General features: G+C 44.3%; 1 protein-coding gene across 4 annotated transcripts in view; it reads right to left on the bottom strand.

Annotated features, from left to right (window-relative positions):
• robo3 (roundabout, axon guidance receptor, homolog 3 (Drosophila)) overlaps positions 1–16,665 on the bottom strand; it is a 233,956-nt gene that overhangs the window by 34,033 nt on the left and 183,258 nt on the right. For 3 of the 4 annotated variants that reach the window (XM_038297822.1, XM_038297823.1, XM_038297825.1), the window contains exons 3-7: positions 11,340–11,497; positions 10,831–10,951; positions 9,346–9,484; positions 9,101–9,228; positions 5,312–5,323 (exon numbers count right to left, since the gene is read on the bottom strand). In XM_038297822.1, the coding sequence (XP_038153750.1) occupies positions 5,312–5,323; positions 9,101–9,228; positions 9,346–9,484; positions 10,831–10,951; positions 11,340–11,497 (558 nt within the window). The remainder of the gene's footprint in view (positions 1–5,311; positions 5,324–9,100; positions 9,229–9,345; positions 9,485–10,830; positions 10,952–11,339; positions 11,498–16,665) is intronic. The other variant, XM_038297824.1, reaches the window with a different exon arrangement.

Genomic DNA, 16,665 nt, shown 5'->3' with positions numbered 1-16,665 from the left:
GGTGCCTAATCCTCCCTAATCTGACCTGCAGCAGATCTTAAAACGTCATCAGCTTCTAAGCTTTTGCAGAAGGAAGCAGAAACTGAATCCAGACTTTAGGAAGAGGGGCTCAGCTGTGGACCCACTCACAGGGATCAGAGTGGGTGAGTTTGTTCCACGGCAGCGGGACGCCACCTCCGTGTTGTCCGACCATACAGTAAAGGCTCATAGGGGGGGTCCTTGGGGGGGGGCTTTGCAGTGACAGGCAGCTGTCGGCGTCCCACACTGATCCCTCACGCTGTTTCACACATGTTCACTCAAATAAACATCAGTTTTCCTCACGGCTGTTTTCACTCCACATGATGGTTGAGGATTTTATTTCCAGGGACTAGAATTCATCTCAGCTTCTATTTAATTGGAAGTTAATTGGAAGTGATCCTTTCCCGCCCTGCACTCCGACTCGTCCATTCAACACCAATACAGGAGTTAGAAACAGGCCAGAAAAGCTGCAGAAGCAGGATCTGAAATCACAGCACCTCGGGGAAACACAAAGCATCAAAGCATCAGTGGTCTTTAAAAGTTCATATTAAAATGCTTTATTATTCCTAAAGACAAACAAATCAGTCAGTCTGTCGGGTGAAAGCGAAGGGTTTGCCAGCAGTCTGTGATCCATGCAGAGGCACATGAGTTCAATCAAGTGGAGGATTAGAGGATTCATCTGGATCCCGGCTGAAGCTGCACTTTAGTAATCTCTGAACTGTTGGGCCTTTTCTGCATTCATGCTTTCATCATTAGGGATGAAAACACACTAAAAGGAAATTTTTCAGAAGTTTAAAGTCTGATTAGAAAAAATAGATCAATCATTTCAAATGTTTTTTTTTCACTTTTACTGCAACAAATATGTTGGATTTGAACAGGAAACACAGAGAAGTGTGGAATCAAGAAGAACACACACTGTAAAAACGATCTAGAAATAAGTAAAAATGTCTTAAATTAAGTGTATTACCCTTAATTTGAGTAGGTAAATTAGATAGTTTGCCAATGGAATGAGTATTTGACTCTTAAAATAAGATATTTAGATAAAATGCACTTGAAAAAAAAGTGATGCAATTCTGTCTTCTTATTTTGACTGCAAATTGTCTTGTTCCATTGGCAAAATGTCTCTTTTACCTTCTCAATTCAAGAACAAATGCACTTATTTTAAGAAAAAAATGACTTATATAGATGTAGATTTTTTCCAGTGCATTAGCTGCTTTGACCGTCCAGCATGCAGCTGTCCTCACAGCCGCTTCCTGCAGCTTTCCTGTTTTACATCCCAGAGCTGAAGCTTCAGCAGAAGAGTTAAATTCACCTGACTGTCTGAATGATGGAGAACAGCGGAGACAATGAGGGACCAACAAAAGCCTCCAACAGTTTTCATCAAATACTGTATCTAAGACTCACAGACATTTTAAAGGAAAAGTCCGGTTATATTTAGAATACAAACTTCTGAAAGTCCTTTAAATATAAAATTATTCCATCCTGTTCAATAAATGATCAGTGTTTTTAATCCAGAGTAATTTTCATGTGAATGTGCTTTACTGGAGGCATCCATGTTTGTCAAAGAACACTACTGCCACCTACTGGTTTGTGACGTCACGGTGCGGTATCGGCTGTTGATCAAGTCCCAGTGCTGTATCTGGTGTTTGTCACAACGCGCTATTATCCAAGTCATCTTGAAAACATTCTTCTTCCAAATGTTGGCTACATATTACGGGTTTTTTCTCTGGCCAGAAGTTCGATGGCAAATCCTCCCTCTTCAAGTTGGCGATCCAACGACCAACCCGTCCGTGGAGGATCAGGAATCAGAAAGGTGGAATAACTCTTTTTTTTCACTTTTACCCGATGTATTCCAGCATCCAGCTGCCATGCACGTGGGCATTGTCAGTTTCACTATAGCTCTGGTGAATTTCAATGGTGAAGTCCTCTGGAAATCTTCAATAATTGTTGTTGATTGCAGATGTGTCTAGTAGTTCCCATTGATTTAGCTTGTAAAGCGGGGAGAATGGCGCTAGGCTTACCGCACCGTGATGTCACTGCTGGAAGATGGCAGGAGGGAGGGGCTACTATATTTGGGATAAAATGGCCGCTCCCAGACTCAGTGATCACGATGAAAATTATTCTTTTTTTAACCAATTAAAGGAATAGTACACCCAAAACATGATTAGCCTTCATTTTCTACTCACCCCCATGCTGAACAACACTCTGGAGTACTTTTTTGATATCTCAAATGCATCTGGAGATCTGGGAGGCTTCTTGCTGTCTGCTGACATTCAAATAATGGAGGTCTATGGCGCCCGAGACAGAAAGGTCCATAAAAGTCCACAAAAAACGTGTCAATATTCCTCCATACTGCTCGTCCAATGTATTCCAAGTGTCCTGAGTGGGTAGCGTCCAGAATTTACTCGAAACGAAGTCATTTAGAATGTTTTTAGAGCATAAACAGTAGTGTATAGGACTTCCTGAAAGCACGCACCTGCACGTTCACGACGCTACGGAAGCCGGCAGACCAAACCAGCGCATTCAGCTCGGCAAAGAACTCATGCTCTTCCTCAACACTGAAGTCCTCAGACATTTTTCTTTCGTTGTTTCTTTCTTTGCACAGGTAAACAGCACATTTCTTCTTCTACGCTTGCATTATCGGCAGAGCAGACGCTGAATGCGCACTATCATTTAATAACTTTTCAGTTAATAAGATCAAAGCGTTCAGCTCAGGTGTTAAGGCTCTGATTGACCTGTCGTCCAATCAGATTGAAGTTATTGGTCTGAGGAAAACCAGCTGATTGCATCCAGTCCTTGACTTTGCAGAAACCAGTATGTTTATATGGAAAACCAGCCCTGAGAACCAACAGAAAACATCCAGGCCTACAGTGGAACCCGGTAGCGACAGCGTCATGCTCTGGGCTGTCTTTCTCCATGTCAGCTTTGTCGTGGGGGAGTCAGCTTTTTATCTGGAACATCTGGACGGTAGTGCAGACTATTCCTGAACGATTTTTACCAAAAATCAAAATTGCGACTATTTTCAAACAATATTGCGATTTTTTGGCATTTGCACAAAGCATGTTGATGTTTCAGTTTTTTCAGGACCTTTGAAAGCCTGATTGTGTTGCAGGACTTTGCTGTAATATTTGCATGAAAAAGTTATTTCTTTTACTATAAAGCATAGATCTACGTTCTAGCTGCAACTCTCTGTTCCCTTCAGTGCGGCTCATACACACTTTAATCGTATTACTGCCCCCTAAAGGCTTTAAGGAGAAATTTAGGGTCATATTCTTGTTGAATGTGTTGTCAATCAAAATTGAGGGCCTCTGCAATGTCAAAATTATTATTTTTTTAATTGCAACTATATTGCAAATGCAATTAATTACCCTGCCCTAGTGCAGACGGCCATCTGCTGAAAAAAGAGGGAATCTCTGTTTTTCAGTTTGTCCCTGGATGCATTTGTTGGTTTCAGCTCATCTCAGAGGACGTGTGACGAAGGAAAGCTTTGTGATGAATCTTTGGTGTCTTTGCTCTGTGTGAACAGGAGGCGGTCAGCGATCCAGGATGACCCGTCGGTGAGAGGAGCTCAGCTAGAGGAGGTCTACGTGGATTCGTCCAGCTGTCCATGCAGCTTCAGGGACGTAAACTCACACGGAAAAACCATTCAGCAGCCGCAGTCATAGAAAATAAAGACGTCCGACATTTAGAGCGACATTCAGCTGAGCTGCAGCCGACCGTCTATTCACACTGAGAGCAGCTTCACTTCAGCTTTAACCGAGGAGCTTTAACGTTATAACTGAAAGCGTGCTGGTGACGATTCTCAGTCATCCACACTGCAAAAATGTTTATCTAAATGAGTCATTTTTTCTTTTGTGAGACATTTTGCAAATGGAACCAGATTATTTCTCTTATTTAAAATAAGAGAAAATCACATTGTCTTATTTCAAGTGCATTTTATGAAATAATCTCACTTTAAGAGTAAAAATACTCATTCCATTGGCAAATAGTCTTATTTAGATACTCAAATTAAGTAAATACACTTAATTTAAGAAATTTGGACTTATTTTTAGATCGGTTTTGCAGTGCAGGTCATAGACATTCCAAAAAAGTTAAAAAAACAGTCCACTGGACTTTGTTTCCAAGTTTGAAGACGTTTCTCTTCCATCTAGGAAGATTTTTCCTTCAGAATGTCAGAAATAGCATTGAGTTCCAGGCTTTATAGAGTAGCCCACCAAAGCCTGGTTTTTGTTTAAAAAACATAGAAAATGAAACTGATGAACAGGGAAGAAGGGAAGCCATCGATGCTAAGAGAGAAAAGCTAACCTTAAACAGAGAGGATGGTCTCAGATTTTAGCTTCAAAAACCTCCAAAGCAGCGATAAGAGTTGATTCCTTCCCGCTAGCATCGCAGCCCCAACCCCTTTACAGGAGAACAGAAGACCTTTCCTATTCAGCCAGGCCAACAATTCCCTTTAACGCCCCCCTTTCAGAGACATAGACAGGTATGGGGCATTGCAGGCTAACAAAGAAGCCAAACGACCCCCATTCCAAAGGGGGGGACCCGTTCATCCGTTTCTATTTGCATGTTTTCTAAACAAAAACCAGGCTTTGTTGGGCTGCTGGATAAAACCTGGAACTAAACGCTATTTCTGACATTTTGATTTGAAAAATCTTCCTGGATGGAAGAGAAACGTCTTCAAACTTGGAAACAAAGTCCAGTGGATTGATTTTAACTGTTTTAGTATAACTGAAAGCGTTTACTTTATGCATCCTGTTATACCTCCAGCAGAAGGCTTTCAGTTTGACCTCCTGACCTCGGCGACACGCTTATCTTCTAGGAGCGCTACTCGACACGCAGGGAGCCTAAAGCCGAGGCTCCGCTCAAACAGAGATATCATGAACAGAACTGCATTAGCACACATACATCCCCTCCACATCCATGGGTTTCAATCCGGAGACCAAATTGAATTCTTCGAGCTCTTTGGATTAATCAGAATTAAACTGCAGCAGCAGCAGCAGCAGCAGCGTCGCCTCCTTTTAATTGATGGGACTAAGGCTGAGTGTTTGGATGGCAAATTAAAGATCTCGGGTATTAATGGAGGCCCTGTTCTCTGCTTCCCAAGGTTCAGTCTTCAGATAATGCAACATGAGAACAGTGAAAATAAAAAGCCTTCCTTCCTTGTCATAGGAGAGCTTCCCTGCTAATTGATTTTCCTCTCTGGCAGATGAGCGTCAGTGTTGGTGGAGGCTGCCTGAAACATGACAGCATCGCTCACACAGAAACAAGCTGGGGAATGAAATGGGATACTTACATGAGCGGCCCGCTGCATGCGATGGAGGGGGGAGGGGGAGGGGAGGGGGGGAGAGAAGAGAAGTGAGACAAATGAGATGAAGAGCTGGAAGTGACTCCTGACAATGAATGAAATGAGAGATGTGAGGAGAAACCGTCGGCTGACCAGGATGAGCCCAATATCCCCCTGAGTCAAACTGAAAAATCCTACATTCTTCCAATCAGTAAACACATCTTATTCCAGTCAACAGAGCTCTCTTCAGTGTGGAAGTTGTTACTGATAGACGAGAATTCAATTTAGGGCTGAAACAATTATTCAAATTATCGAATTATTGAACTAATTGAGTAATCTATAAATCCTTAACTGGAGTTTAGACGCTATAAAACTTTAGCTGACAGAGTGACCCACTTAGAGCAGGAATTATATTAAAATTGTAAAATGTTATAATAATTCACTAAAAAAATAATACATGTATACATTTTGCATATTAAAGGTATAGAGGAGGATCTTTTATTTCCGGGTGGATCATCGTAATAATTGGTCCTCCTAATTGTCAATCATTCTGGTGATGTGTTTTTCTTTCAGGCGTAGATCTGTGGTGATATACGCCTGATATATGCGGTATATATCAGGTGGTGATATACGGTAAAGGTCGGGGGGTCGGAAGAGAAAAAGTGTCTACGAAGTAAATGAGAAGAAAGGAAAGGCCTCATAAGAGGCAGATATATCCCATAATGCTTTGCGTGGAGAGCTCTCCCTGCAAAGCATTATGGGATTTGCTGTCACAGCGGCCCGCTGTCGCTACCTGACAGTGGCGACTAATAACAAAGATGGCGCAGGCACCGCCACAGGAGTTACGTGACCAACGGAGCAAAAAGCAGTGATCATCTGTCTGAACGGTCAGTTAGCTGAGTTCACCATAAAGTTCACTATATAGCCCCCGCTCTACATGGTGATGGAGGGATTTAGAGGTTAGGGCGGATGGTAGGACACAGTACGCTGGTATGAGCTATGAGAACAGCAACTTTTAAACACATCTTGCACATGCATTTTATTTTTATAGCCCATATGGCTAACTGACCAAGCTAAAAGAGGCTAACCTGTTAGCTACAGCTAGCCACAGCGCTACCCAGCTCTTTATATCACAATCTAACAGTTACTTTGTTAAACAAAAGCAGATATTTTCAGCTTTGTTATCAATCAGGTAAACCTTCATCTGTCATTAGATGCTAACGCTACCGATGCTCCTGACTCGGCACACGGTCGAGGGATTATGTTTAGGGCTGCTGTTGATATTTTTTTTTGCAATTAATTGATTAATAATCAGATAACCAAAGGTTCCGTAAAGAAGATAACTTTATGTCATTAAACCAGGTGAAACTAAAACTTTTCTAGTTCTGGATTATAGAGCAAATTGACCGAAGAAAACATTTTTCAAATGCATTTATAACTTTTACAATCTTTGTTTAATTCCTGCTCTAAGTGAGTCGCCTGTCAGCTAAAGGCAGGTTTACAGTCTCTATACTGCAGTTAACGATTAATTGATGACTAAATTAGCTGATGATTATTTCAATAATTGATTTCACAGTTAATTGTTTCAGCTCTAGTTATATTAGAATTGTTGTCTGGGCAACCACAGTGTTTTACATCATTAGCCAATCATAAAGCGGCCTGCACCGGACCCGAGCAGATCTGGATCCTCCAGCGTTTAATCTGCCGTTTTTAATGAGGAGTTTAGGATTATAATGAAAAACAAGGCTCTGCACCCAGAATCTCTCAGGTTGGATAAATGGCCGTGCAGATGCTAAAAGGTTAGCATCCTATTTTCTCCTGTGTTAGCCATGCAATACATCTTACACTACGTCTTGTAGATCAGCTTTCTCCATGCTAACATATTTGCACATGTTTTTATACACATAAACCCTCAGAGATCAGACTCTACAGCTTAAAAGCCAACCAATGTTTAAAAGTGTAATGATATAACAGAAAATTATTATTTCACAAAGTTAAAATGTAGGGGGATGATGACCTGGACATTGGAGTCACTCTGATCAGTGGGTGTGTGAGCTCCTTTCCATCATGTGTGGGCGTGCATCGTTCCTCCCAGCCTTTGACAATAACCCACAATCAATTTCTATTTGGCTAAAAGCCGCTGCTGGGAAGACAAACCTCTACTGCTTCATTGTTTACTGAGCAGCTGTTCCTCCGCCGCTCTGGTCCTCCAAGCATTCTTAACGTTATGGTGCTGTAGTGCATCACGTGTCTGTCAGTCAGTGCTGTGGGTAGAGGCTTGTGTCTGCACTGAGTAAAACTGCTAAATATTCCCTTTTATCACAGCAAATGACAGATTCCTCATCCGCATGCTTCTCTTCAAGGGACTGCCTTTATTCTCAGCCAATTTCGCAGCGTTTTGATCTTCATTCTCTCTCCTCAGGGATGTACAGTCCAGGCTTGAAAGGATCTTAAAATCCATTTTTTCCTCTTTATCTGCCTTTTAGTTGACCCTCACAGTGAGTAACCAGTGGATTATATATAGCACCTTTTAATTCTATTCAGTTTAGTTCTATAGCTCCAATTCACATCATGTCATCTCAGCTCACTTTCCAGTTCACCAGATCATTCAGTCAGATTGATTCAAAGTTTTCTATGTAAGGAAAACCAGCTGATTGCATCGACTCATTGACTCTTCAGCAATCCCTCACACTAAGCATGCTTGAAGCGACAGTGGAGAGGAAAAACTCCCTTTGAACAGGAAGAAACCTCCAGCAGAACCAGGCTCAGTGTGAGCGGCCATCTGCTGAGGCCCACTGGGGTTCAAGGAGACAGAAGCAGACATAGAAAAAGAAGCATAGATACAAAAGGCAACTGTCAACCAGCTCCACAGGCGGCCCCGTCCAGGAAACACACAGCCAGGCAGACGAGCTCCGAGCCAGCTCCCATGTCAGAGGATGAAGAGAGCACATCCAGTTAGTCACAGTCAGAGAAACAGGACTACACTGGAAAACAGGCCAAGCTCCAACATCTAGAAACAAAGGTGTTGATGGCAGCAGCACAGCTGATATTTCTCTCCAGGATGGAGTCACAGCCAAAACTTAAACAGTTTTAAGATCTAAGGATGAAAAAACGAACAATATATCCCATCTATCAAACCAGTCAGGGAAAAATAAACATTCCTTATTCTTCCTGGAGGAGCAGTGAAGATTTAAACCTGAGCTCCCTATTCTAGATGCTAGGGTTAGGGTAAAAAAAAAAAATGTTGTACAATCCTAGCAGAACAGTATAGTTAGAGTGGCTCAGGTTATCCTGAGCTATCTCTATAGTGATGCTGCTATAGGCTTAGACTGCTGGAGGACATAGGGACCCCTTTTTCATCATTCTGCTTCATTCTATCTCTATTCTCCCACTCTGCAGAATCTGTTAGTTCAATCTCTAACGTTCTGCTCTCTCTGCTTTTTCTCATAGTAGCTTCATCTGGTCTGTTCCTGTTTGGCTGTGACTCCATCCTGGAGAGAAATATCAGCTGTGCTGCTGCCATCAACACCTTTGTTTCTAGATGTTGGAGCTTGGCCTGTTTTTCAGTGTAGTCCTGTTTCTCTGACTGTGACTAACTGGATGTGCTCTCTTCATCCTCTGACATGGGAGCTGGCTCGGAGCTCGTCTGCCTGGCTGTGTGTTGCCTGGACGGGGCCGCCTGTGGAGCTGGTTAAGGGAGTTTTCCTTTCCACTGTCGCTACATGCATGCTTTGTGCGAGGGATTGCTGCAGAGTCAATAAGTGCATGTCAGAGAGAGGCACCAGTACGAGGTCTTACCGTGTACTTGGAGGGTTCCAGATGCCTCTGCTTTGCCCACGCTGTTCTCCGACACGCAGGTGTAGGTGCCCTCATCCTCAGCTCGCACCTGGCTCAGACGCAGACTGTTGTCGCTGCGGATCTCAAACCTTTGAACACATCAACACAGCTTGATTTTTCAACAGAAACCAGGGAGAAGAAGGTCTACAGATGATTTCTAAATGAGATGTGAATATGGGATGAATCTCTGATTGCTTCCTGTGTACCTGCCCCGGGGCAACTCCCCCTCATCCCTCCGCCAGCGGACGGTTGGAGTGGGATCTCCATGAACCTCACAGAAGAACTCCACCGTGTCGTCTGCCAACACCACCTGGTTGGATGGCTGTCTGGTGAAGACGGGTCTCTCTGAAATCAGACAGGTGCTTAGATCTGCTGGACCTTTGGTTTGGTGCAAACACAGAGACAGCCTCTCCTGCAGGGTCAGTAGAGAGCCTCAGGAGGAGCACGGTCTGCCCGGAGTGGACAGCACGCCAGCACAGAGCAGGTTATTCACACCAGAGCTTCTCAGGAACTTCTAGTCTTATTGGATAGATGTATAACGCTGTTCCAGAGACTAACTGGTCTCAGCAGACTGGGCGGACTGGTGAGCTGCCAGAGTGCTCCACCTCTATTATTCCTTTATTGGAACCAAGATACGGTGTTTCATCATGATCTGACCGAGTCAGAGTCTCTAACACAGAGATAGACGCTGGGAGGGAAGGAAGGAAGGAAGGAAGGAAGGAAGGAAGGAAGGAAGGAAGGAAGAGGGAGGGAGGGAGGGAGGGAGGGAGGGAGGGAGGGAGGGAGGGAGGGAGGGAGGGAGGGAGGGAGGGAGGGAGGGAGGGAGGAAGAGGGAGGGAGGGAGGGAGGAAGGAAGGAAGGAAGGAAGGAAGGAAGGAAGGAAGGAAGGAAGGAAGGAAGGAAGATGGAGGGAGGGAGGGAGGGAGGGAGGGAGGGAGGGAGGGAGGGAGGGAGGGAGGGAGGGAGGGAGGGAGGGAGGGAGGGAGGAAGGAAGGAAGGAAGGAAGGAAGGAAGGAAGGAAGGAAGGAAGATGGAGGGAGGGAGGGAGGGAGGGAGGGAGGGAGGGAGGGAGGGAGGGAGGGAGGGAGGGAGGGAGGGAGGGAGGAAGGAAGGAAGGAAGGAAGGAAGGAAGGAAGGAAGGAAGGAAGAGGGAGGGAGGGAGGGAGGGAGGGAGGGAGGGAGGGAGGGAGGGAGGGAGGGAGGGAGGGAGGGAGGGAGGGAGGGAGGGAGGGAGGAAGGAAGGAAGGAAGGAAGGAAGGAAGGAAGGAAGGAAGGAAGATGGAGGGAGGGAGGGAGGGAGGGAGGGAGGGAGGGAGGGAGGGAGGGAGGGAGGGAGGAAGGAAGGAAGGAAGGAAGGAAGGAAGGAAGGAAGGAAGGAAGGAAGATGGAGGGAGGGAGGGAGGGAGGGAGGGAGGGAGGGAGGGAGGGAGGGAGGGAGGGAGGAAGGAAGGAAGGAAGGAAGGAAGGAAGGAAGGAAGGAAGGGAGGGAGGGAGGGAGGGGGGGGGAGGAAGGAAGGAAGGAAGGGAGGGGGAGGAAGGAAGGAAGGAAGGAAGGAAGGAAGGAAGGAAGGAAGGAAGGAAGGAAGGAAGGAAGGAAGGAAGGAAGGAAGGAAGTGAACAGTCCAGATGAAACAGTTTCTAAGTACTGAGTTCAGTGGATGAGAACAGGGCGGAGTGTGAATCAGACTCACCGAACACGACCAGTTCAGCTGGATCACTGTCTTTCTCACCAACCATGTTTGTTCCCACACACACATACATGCCAGCATCGCTCTTCCTGGTGTTGGAAATCATCAGCTTTCCTCCTCGGATCTGAAAACGATGGAGGGTGGAGGTCAGAAGGACATAAAGAAGGAAGCGAGAGGATAAAGGAGTCATGGAGGACGGGATGAAGAGAGGACAAATGGAAGGAGAGAGGAGGCGGGATAGTGAAGCATGTTAGTGAGGAGTGAAGCCGCTCAGTCATCTTTAGCGACAAACCGCCAACATCATTCAACAACCATTCCAGCTGGAGGACAATCGCCATGGAAATGGTTTTAAAGTGGGCAGTGTGTGGGCGCAGCGTGATGAGTGGAGATACGGGACGCCGTCTGGATCCTCACCAAGCTCTATATTTATTATATAGAGCTGACATTTAAACGTTAAAGCAGAAATCCACACATTGACATCCTCTAGAACGTTCTCTGTGGAGTGTGCTTACAGTGATCCTCTCATCGCGGTCGTTGACCCGGATGTTGTTCCTCTTCCAGGAGATGGTGGGCTCAGGATGGCCTCTGGGTGGAACACACTCCATGACGGCGGGCTCGCCCGCTGCTACCACCACGTCGTTGGGAGTCTGACGGAAGTCATCCCTCAGAACTGGGGAGAAAAATTAAACAAGATTCAGAACCATGTCTGACGTAACGTCTTACTCCAGTCCTGCATGCGTCTGCTAATGAACCAGCGTAATGATGAGTCTGTGACCGCCTCACTGACAGCAGTCCCAGTGCTGAGGCTGGGAACCACAGCTTGATGCTCAGACTGTGCCTGACCGGACTGGAATTAAAACAAGGTGTGCATGAATCCCTGAGGTCTTCATTGGCTTCATATCATGAATGTGTGGCATCCCAGAACATTAATAATGGAGGCTGCAGCAGCAGAGGCAGACAGAGCCCTGAATAATTCAGTCTGACCCAAACACACGGCGTCCTGCACAAACAGCGCTGACCACAGCCGAGAGGACTCCACCTAAACAAGCAAGGGAGTAAATCCATGTCCTCAGTAATTCAGTTGAATACACATCCTAGTCGAGTGTGCTTCCTCCATACCTCTGGTGTTCTGCCCTTTAACCATGATGGAGTCTCAGATTGGTGGAGAATTATACTACAGTCAGACCGCATGCGCTAGAGGCAGCAGAAGCAGCTAGTTTACATGCAGTCAGTGGTTGATTCGTATCAAGGCGCTGCAAAAAGCAGCATCTCATGAGCTTCTGAGCATCTGATGCTCGCAACATCTGCTGGAGATGGAGAAGTTTCATTGTTGGTGCTCCACGCGCCGCATCAACCAATCAGAGAAGCTGATCTGGGAGCTGGCAGGGAGTCAGACGCAGCACTGCTGATGCAGAGCGCTATGATCACTCCTCTGAATTATTATTAACGCCTAAATTAACTTCAAATAGAAACCTGCAGGCAGACTATGTTGGCTTTTATTATCCTGCTGCCTGCAGTTTGTAGCACAGACCTGAAAAACGCTAACATCTACTTCCAGCCGCCACCAACAGGAGGGGAAAACCCTGGAGAGGCGAGCGGGCCTGAGGCAGCTGCTGCTGGGGATTCCCAGTGACAGCGCAGCGCCGGTATGTGGGGGTCTGAGCGACTCCCACAGAGAAATAATCTTTGAAGGCAGGATGGCAATCTGGATGAACTGACTGCACAGACCATGTTTTCAGGAGGACTTTCTCACTTCAACATAGATTCTAACTACTTTCTACCCGCTGATCACAGCTAATATAGCAAAGCTGCTCTCTGGCATCGAACAGCAGATGCATCAGAAGCATCTGATGCATCTGGACTCACTTTACTGGACGGCTGACCTTAATGTGGACAAGCAGCAGAAATAAAGCTGCTTCCAGCGTTTGCAGTCTGAACGCAGCATTAAGGTCAGAGCAGCAGATCCAGACCCAAGCCTGGACCCGGACCCAGAGATGTTATGGTTCATAGATCCAGGGACTGACAATCAGCTGAACTACTGTGTGCACCTATGAGGAGAACGGCTCTGCAGAAAAATAGGAATCCCAATTCCAACCAACCCATAAGCAGTTTAAAAGCAGTGTGGCTTCTTCTATGCATCTGTTAACCTGAGTTTCAGAAACTACTTCCTGTCTTACTTCAAAATAAGAGTCCTAGATAAAGATCCAACAGGCTTTCAACCCCAAATAAGCAAGATGTGACTTTTAAGAAATGGGCTGAACAAGGTCTCACATCATAGTGTACTTTTTTCACACAGGGCATTTAGAGTGACTTTCAATCTCTAAAAGGACAGTTTGGATTAAAGGACAGGGATTTTTATAGATTCCTTCAAGTAAGACACCATATAAATAACTTAATCCCAAATGTCCAGCAAGTGTTTGATAATGAATTATTGAAAGTGTTTGTTTGTGCGTATGCAAAGAATTCTGGACTCAAAACCATTTCAAGGCTGTATAATGGATTACAGGAAACAAAATTGACAAACACAATGTATATCAAACAAAGGTGGGACAAAGAGACAAACAAGACTATTCCTGAACAAACATGGCTTAAATATTGTGAATTTCAGTGAAAGATATCAAACTCAACCTCATGGAGAACCTTTGCCTGGAAAAATATCTGTAGGTACTTTATTACACCAGCCCAGAGTTCCCATCAGTCAGGCTCATCCAGCTGCTGGAGGAAATGTGGCTCAGAGGAAGCCAATCATTTTCACCTTTTTTGGGGTTGCCCAGTTGTATCTGTATTCTGGCAAAAAATTTATATATAATATTATATTTGGATCAAAAACTGATTTTAACTGGGAGGAACTTTTTTTCGGAATATCACACTCAATATCGACAAACACAAAGACTAAATATTTATTTGGAATATTGAGTGTAGCAGCCAGGAAAGCAATCACCAAGAAATGGCTAAAACCAGGCAGCCCATCCATCGAGGACTGGTATGGTATAATCTACAAAATATTCATAATGGAAAGAATTACTTTCTCCATCAGGTTACAGAAATCAAAATTTGAAGACAATTGGAATTTATGGAAAACGTACAATTCTTCAAGGTGCCCTTCCTTTATCTAATTGAATCAATTTTCAATTATTTTTGAAACTTTGTCTATTTAATTTCAAACAACCCCCTTTACTCTTGACAAAAATGAAAAAACACCTCAGGTTCTATGTTTGTACCTATGTTCGATGGGCGAGCTGTACTGAATAGAAAAACAGATTGTACAAAAGGAAAAAAAAATGTTTTTTTGTTGTAATATTGTAACCATCTTTGTTATGATGATGTGATATTTCAATAAAGAGAATTAAAAAAAAACTAAACTAAAAAAAAAACAAAAAAAAACAAAAGGCTTTCAGCCTATAAATGTTCATCCATAGCTCACAAAAAGCTTCAAAGACTGGAAGCAAACAAAGCAGCATGCTAACAGTGCTAACAGTGAGACAGATGTTGGACAGATGCTGCTCCAGTGACACATGCTACATACCAGAAGCCATTTTATAAATTAGAGGTGGGCGATACCGGGATTTTTTAATCGATCCGATACCAAGTAAATACTGGGTCAGTATCGCCGATATCGATACCGATACCGATACTTTTTACATTTAAGCTGCACTTGCCTGTTGCTTTTTTTCTATAAAGTTCTCAATCGTGGAATAAATAAGAGATTATCTAATGTTAGCTTATTTTAGCTAACAATTTTTAATGGGATAAATGTACTGGGTTTTTTCAAGGTCTTAACTACACTTTCTGAGTAATATATGATGTATAATGAAGTGCTGCAGACGATGACCACTGTTATCTACCTGGATATTCTCTGGAGGACTGAAACGCTTGGGTCAAAGATGTCTGTCTGAGGCTGGAGGCGGGTCTTTGGTCTCTCTCTCCATCCAAGTCTGAGTGAGCACTCACCCAGCAACCGGCAGCGCGGTTGTCTGTGTGACGTAGTGCTGAGTGGGCAGGCCAAGCTAAGCCTGCGCGCTGATTGGCTGGCGCCGCTGAGCCATGTGACTGTAGGAGAGGGGAGGGGGAGCAAAGTGCTGTTACACATATGGGGAAACTGGTGACTCCGCAGCAGTCAGCGCGCGCGAGAGAGGATAAAAAGTATCGATCTTGTTAAACGAATATTGTTCAATATAAATACCAGCGTTGGTATCGATAGTATCGATCCTGGGATCGATCCGCCCACCTCTATTATAAATCCAGTCTTCAATTGCTTAAACTCCATTCGTCTGTAAGGATCCACAGATTCAAAGTAATCCAGAATATTGATATTGAAAATATTCCATGATGAGAAAATCGCCACTTAGCGTCCAGTTTTTGACATCAAAAAAGTTAGCTGGTCATAGCTATTGCTAATATTTACTTTCTAATACTTATTTCCTCAGTTGTTAGCCTGCTGTGTTCGGTATGGTTCTTTACATCATTTTCTTACCTACAAGACAAAAGCATCTTTGAATGACTATGATGTGAGTCAGGGACAGCTGATAAAGTCTCCCAAGCGCTCCTTGCCTGTCAGCCAATGGTTCCTAAGTTATTTGCTTTTTCATCTGGGTATGCAAAATAGTTGAGGATTAGTTTAAAATGAGGGGGCATAGATGGCTTCCTTCACGCCTCTCTCAAACCATCTGTCTGCTTTCCTCAAACAAACGTCCTTTCTCCATTTTGTGGATATTTTCAGAGCCACACTTAAAAAAAATGTCTCCATGTCAGGAATATAATCATGAAATTCTTTTGACTTGAATCTTCTACGCTGTCACAACATGTTTTTGTTTTTTATAAAACGACTCTATAATGGGCTTTCCAACATGTGCAGGAATCTGAAGCAGCTGTAAATGTTTATGTTAAAGACAGTGAGACACATCAAACATTAGCAGCCTTATCCATGCAGACAGCTGCGCTCAGCCTTTTACACGTTCCTGCTAAATAAGCTGTCGACTGCATCAGATCTCTGAGGAAGGACTTTCTAATGTAGCGCACACCTCTGACTGATAAAGGAAGGACAATTATTCCAGCTACATTAAAGCATAGAGGAGCTTTAGACACAAAGATCGTTTCTGTAAATGTCGACTGCTGACGCAGTTTCATGGTTTCTTCATTTTTAGACTTAGTGCCATTTTTACAGAGGCTGCCTTTACCTGTACATTTAACACTGAGGCAGATAGGACAATGCTGCCTAATGCTTAATGCCTCGTTGTCATAGTTACACATGGTTTAAATATAAATAACTATTGGTGGAAATGTCTTTAAACCCAAACATGAATAATACATAGTTTAGCTAATCAGTCTGCTGATGTTTCCAAGCTGAGTGGAGGAGAAACGATTCTTCCTCTGATGCTGCTCATTTTCACTTTTCATTTCAGGACCTGAAACCTGTCGCTGCCTTCAGGGTAAAACTGCTGGACTTTAACCTGCAGAGTTCTGTTTGTCTGAGATTCAGCAGGAAATACAGAACATCCAACCGCCATCCAACCATCATCCAACCACCAACCAACCATCATCCAACCACTATCCAACCATCATCCAATCGCCATCCAACCATCATCCAACCACTATCCAACCATCATCCAACCACCAACCAACCATCATCCAACCACTATCCAACCATCATCCAATCGCCATCCAACCATCATCCAACCACCATCCAACCATCATCCAACCACCAACCAACCATCATCCAACCACTATCCAACCATCATCCAACCACCAACCAACCATCATCCAACCACTATCCAACCATCATCCAATCGCCATCCAACCATCATCCAACCACCATCCAACCATCATCCAACCACCAAC

Source organism: Cyprinodon tularosa, unplaced genomic scaffold (genome assembly GCF_016077235.1).
Source record: "Cyprinodon tularosa strain WSP-4 unplaced genomic scaffold, ASM1607723v1 ctg399, whole genome shotgun sequence".
NCBI classification, from domain to species: Eukaryota; Metazoa; Chordata; class Actinopteri; order Cyprinodontiformes; family Cyprinodontidae; genus Cyprinodon; species Cyprinodon tularosa.
Note: the sequence above shows the minus strand (reverse complement) of the source record. Positions and strands in the feature narration are given on the sequence as shown.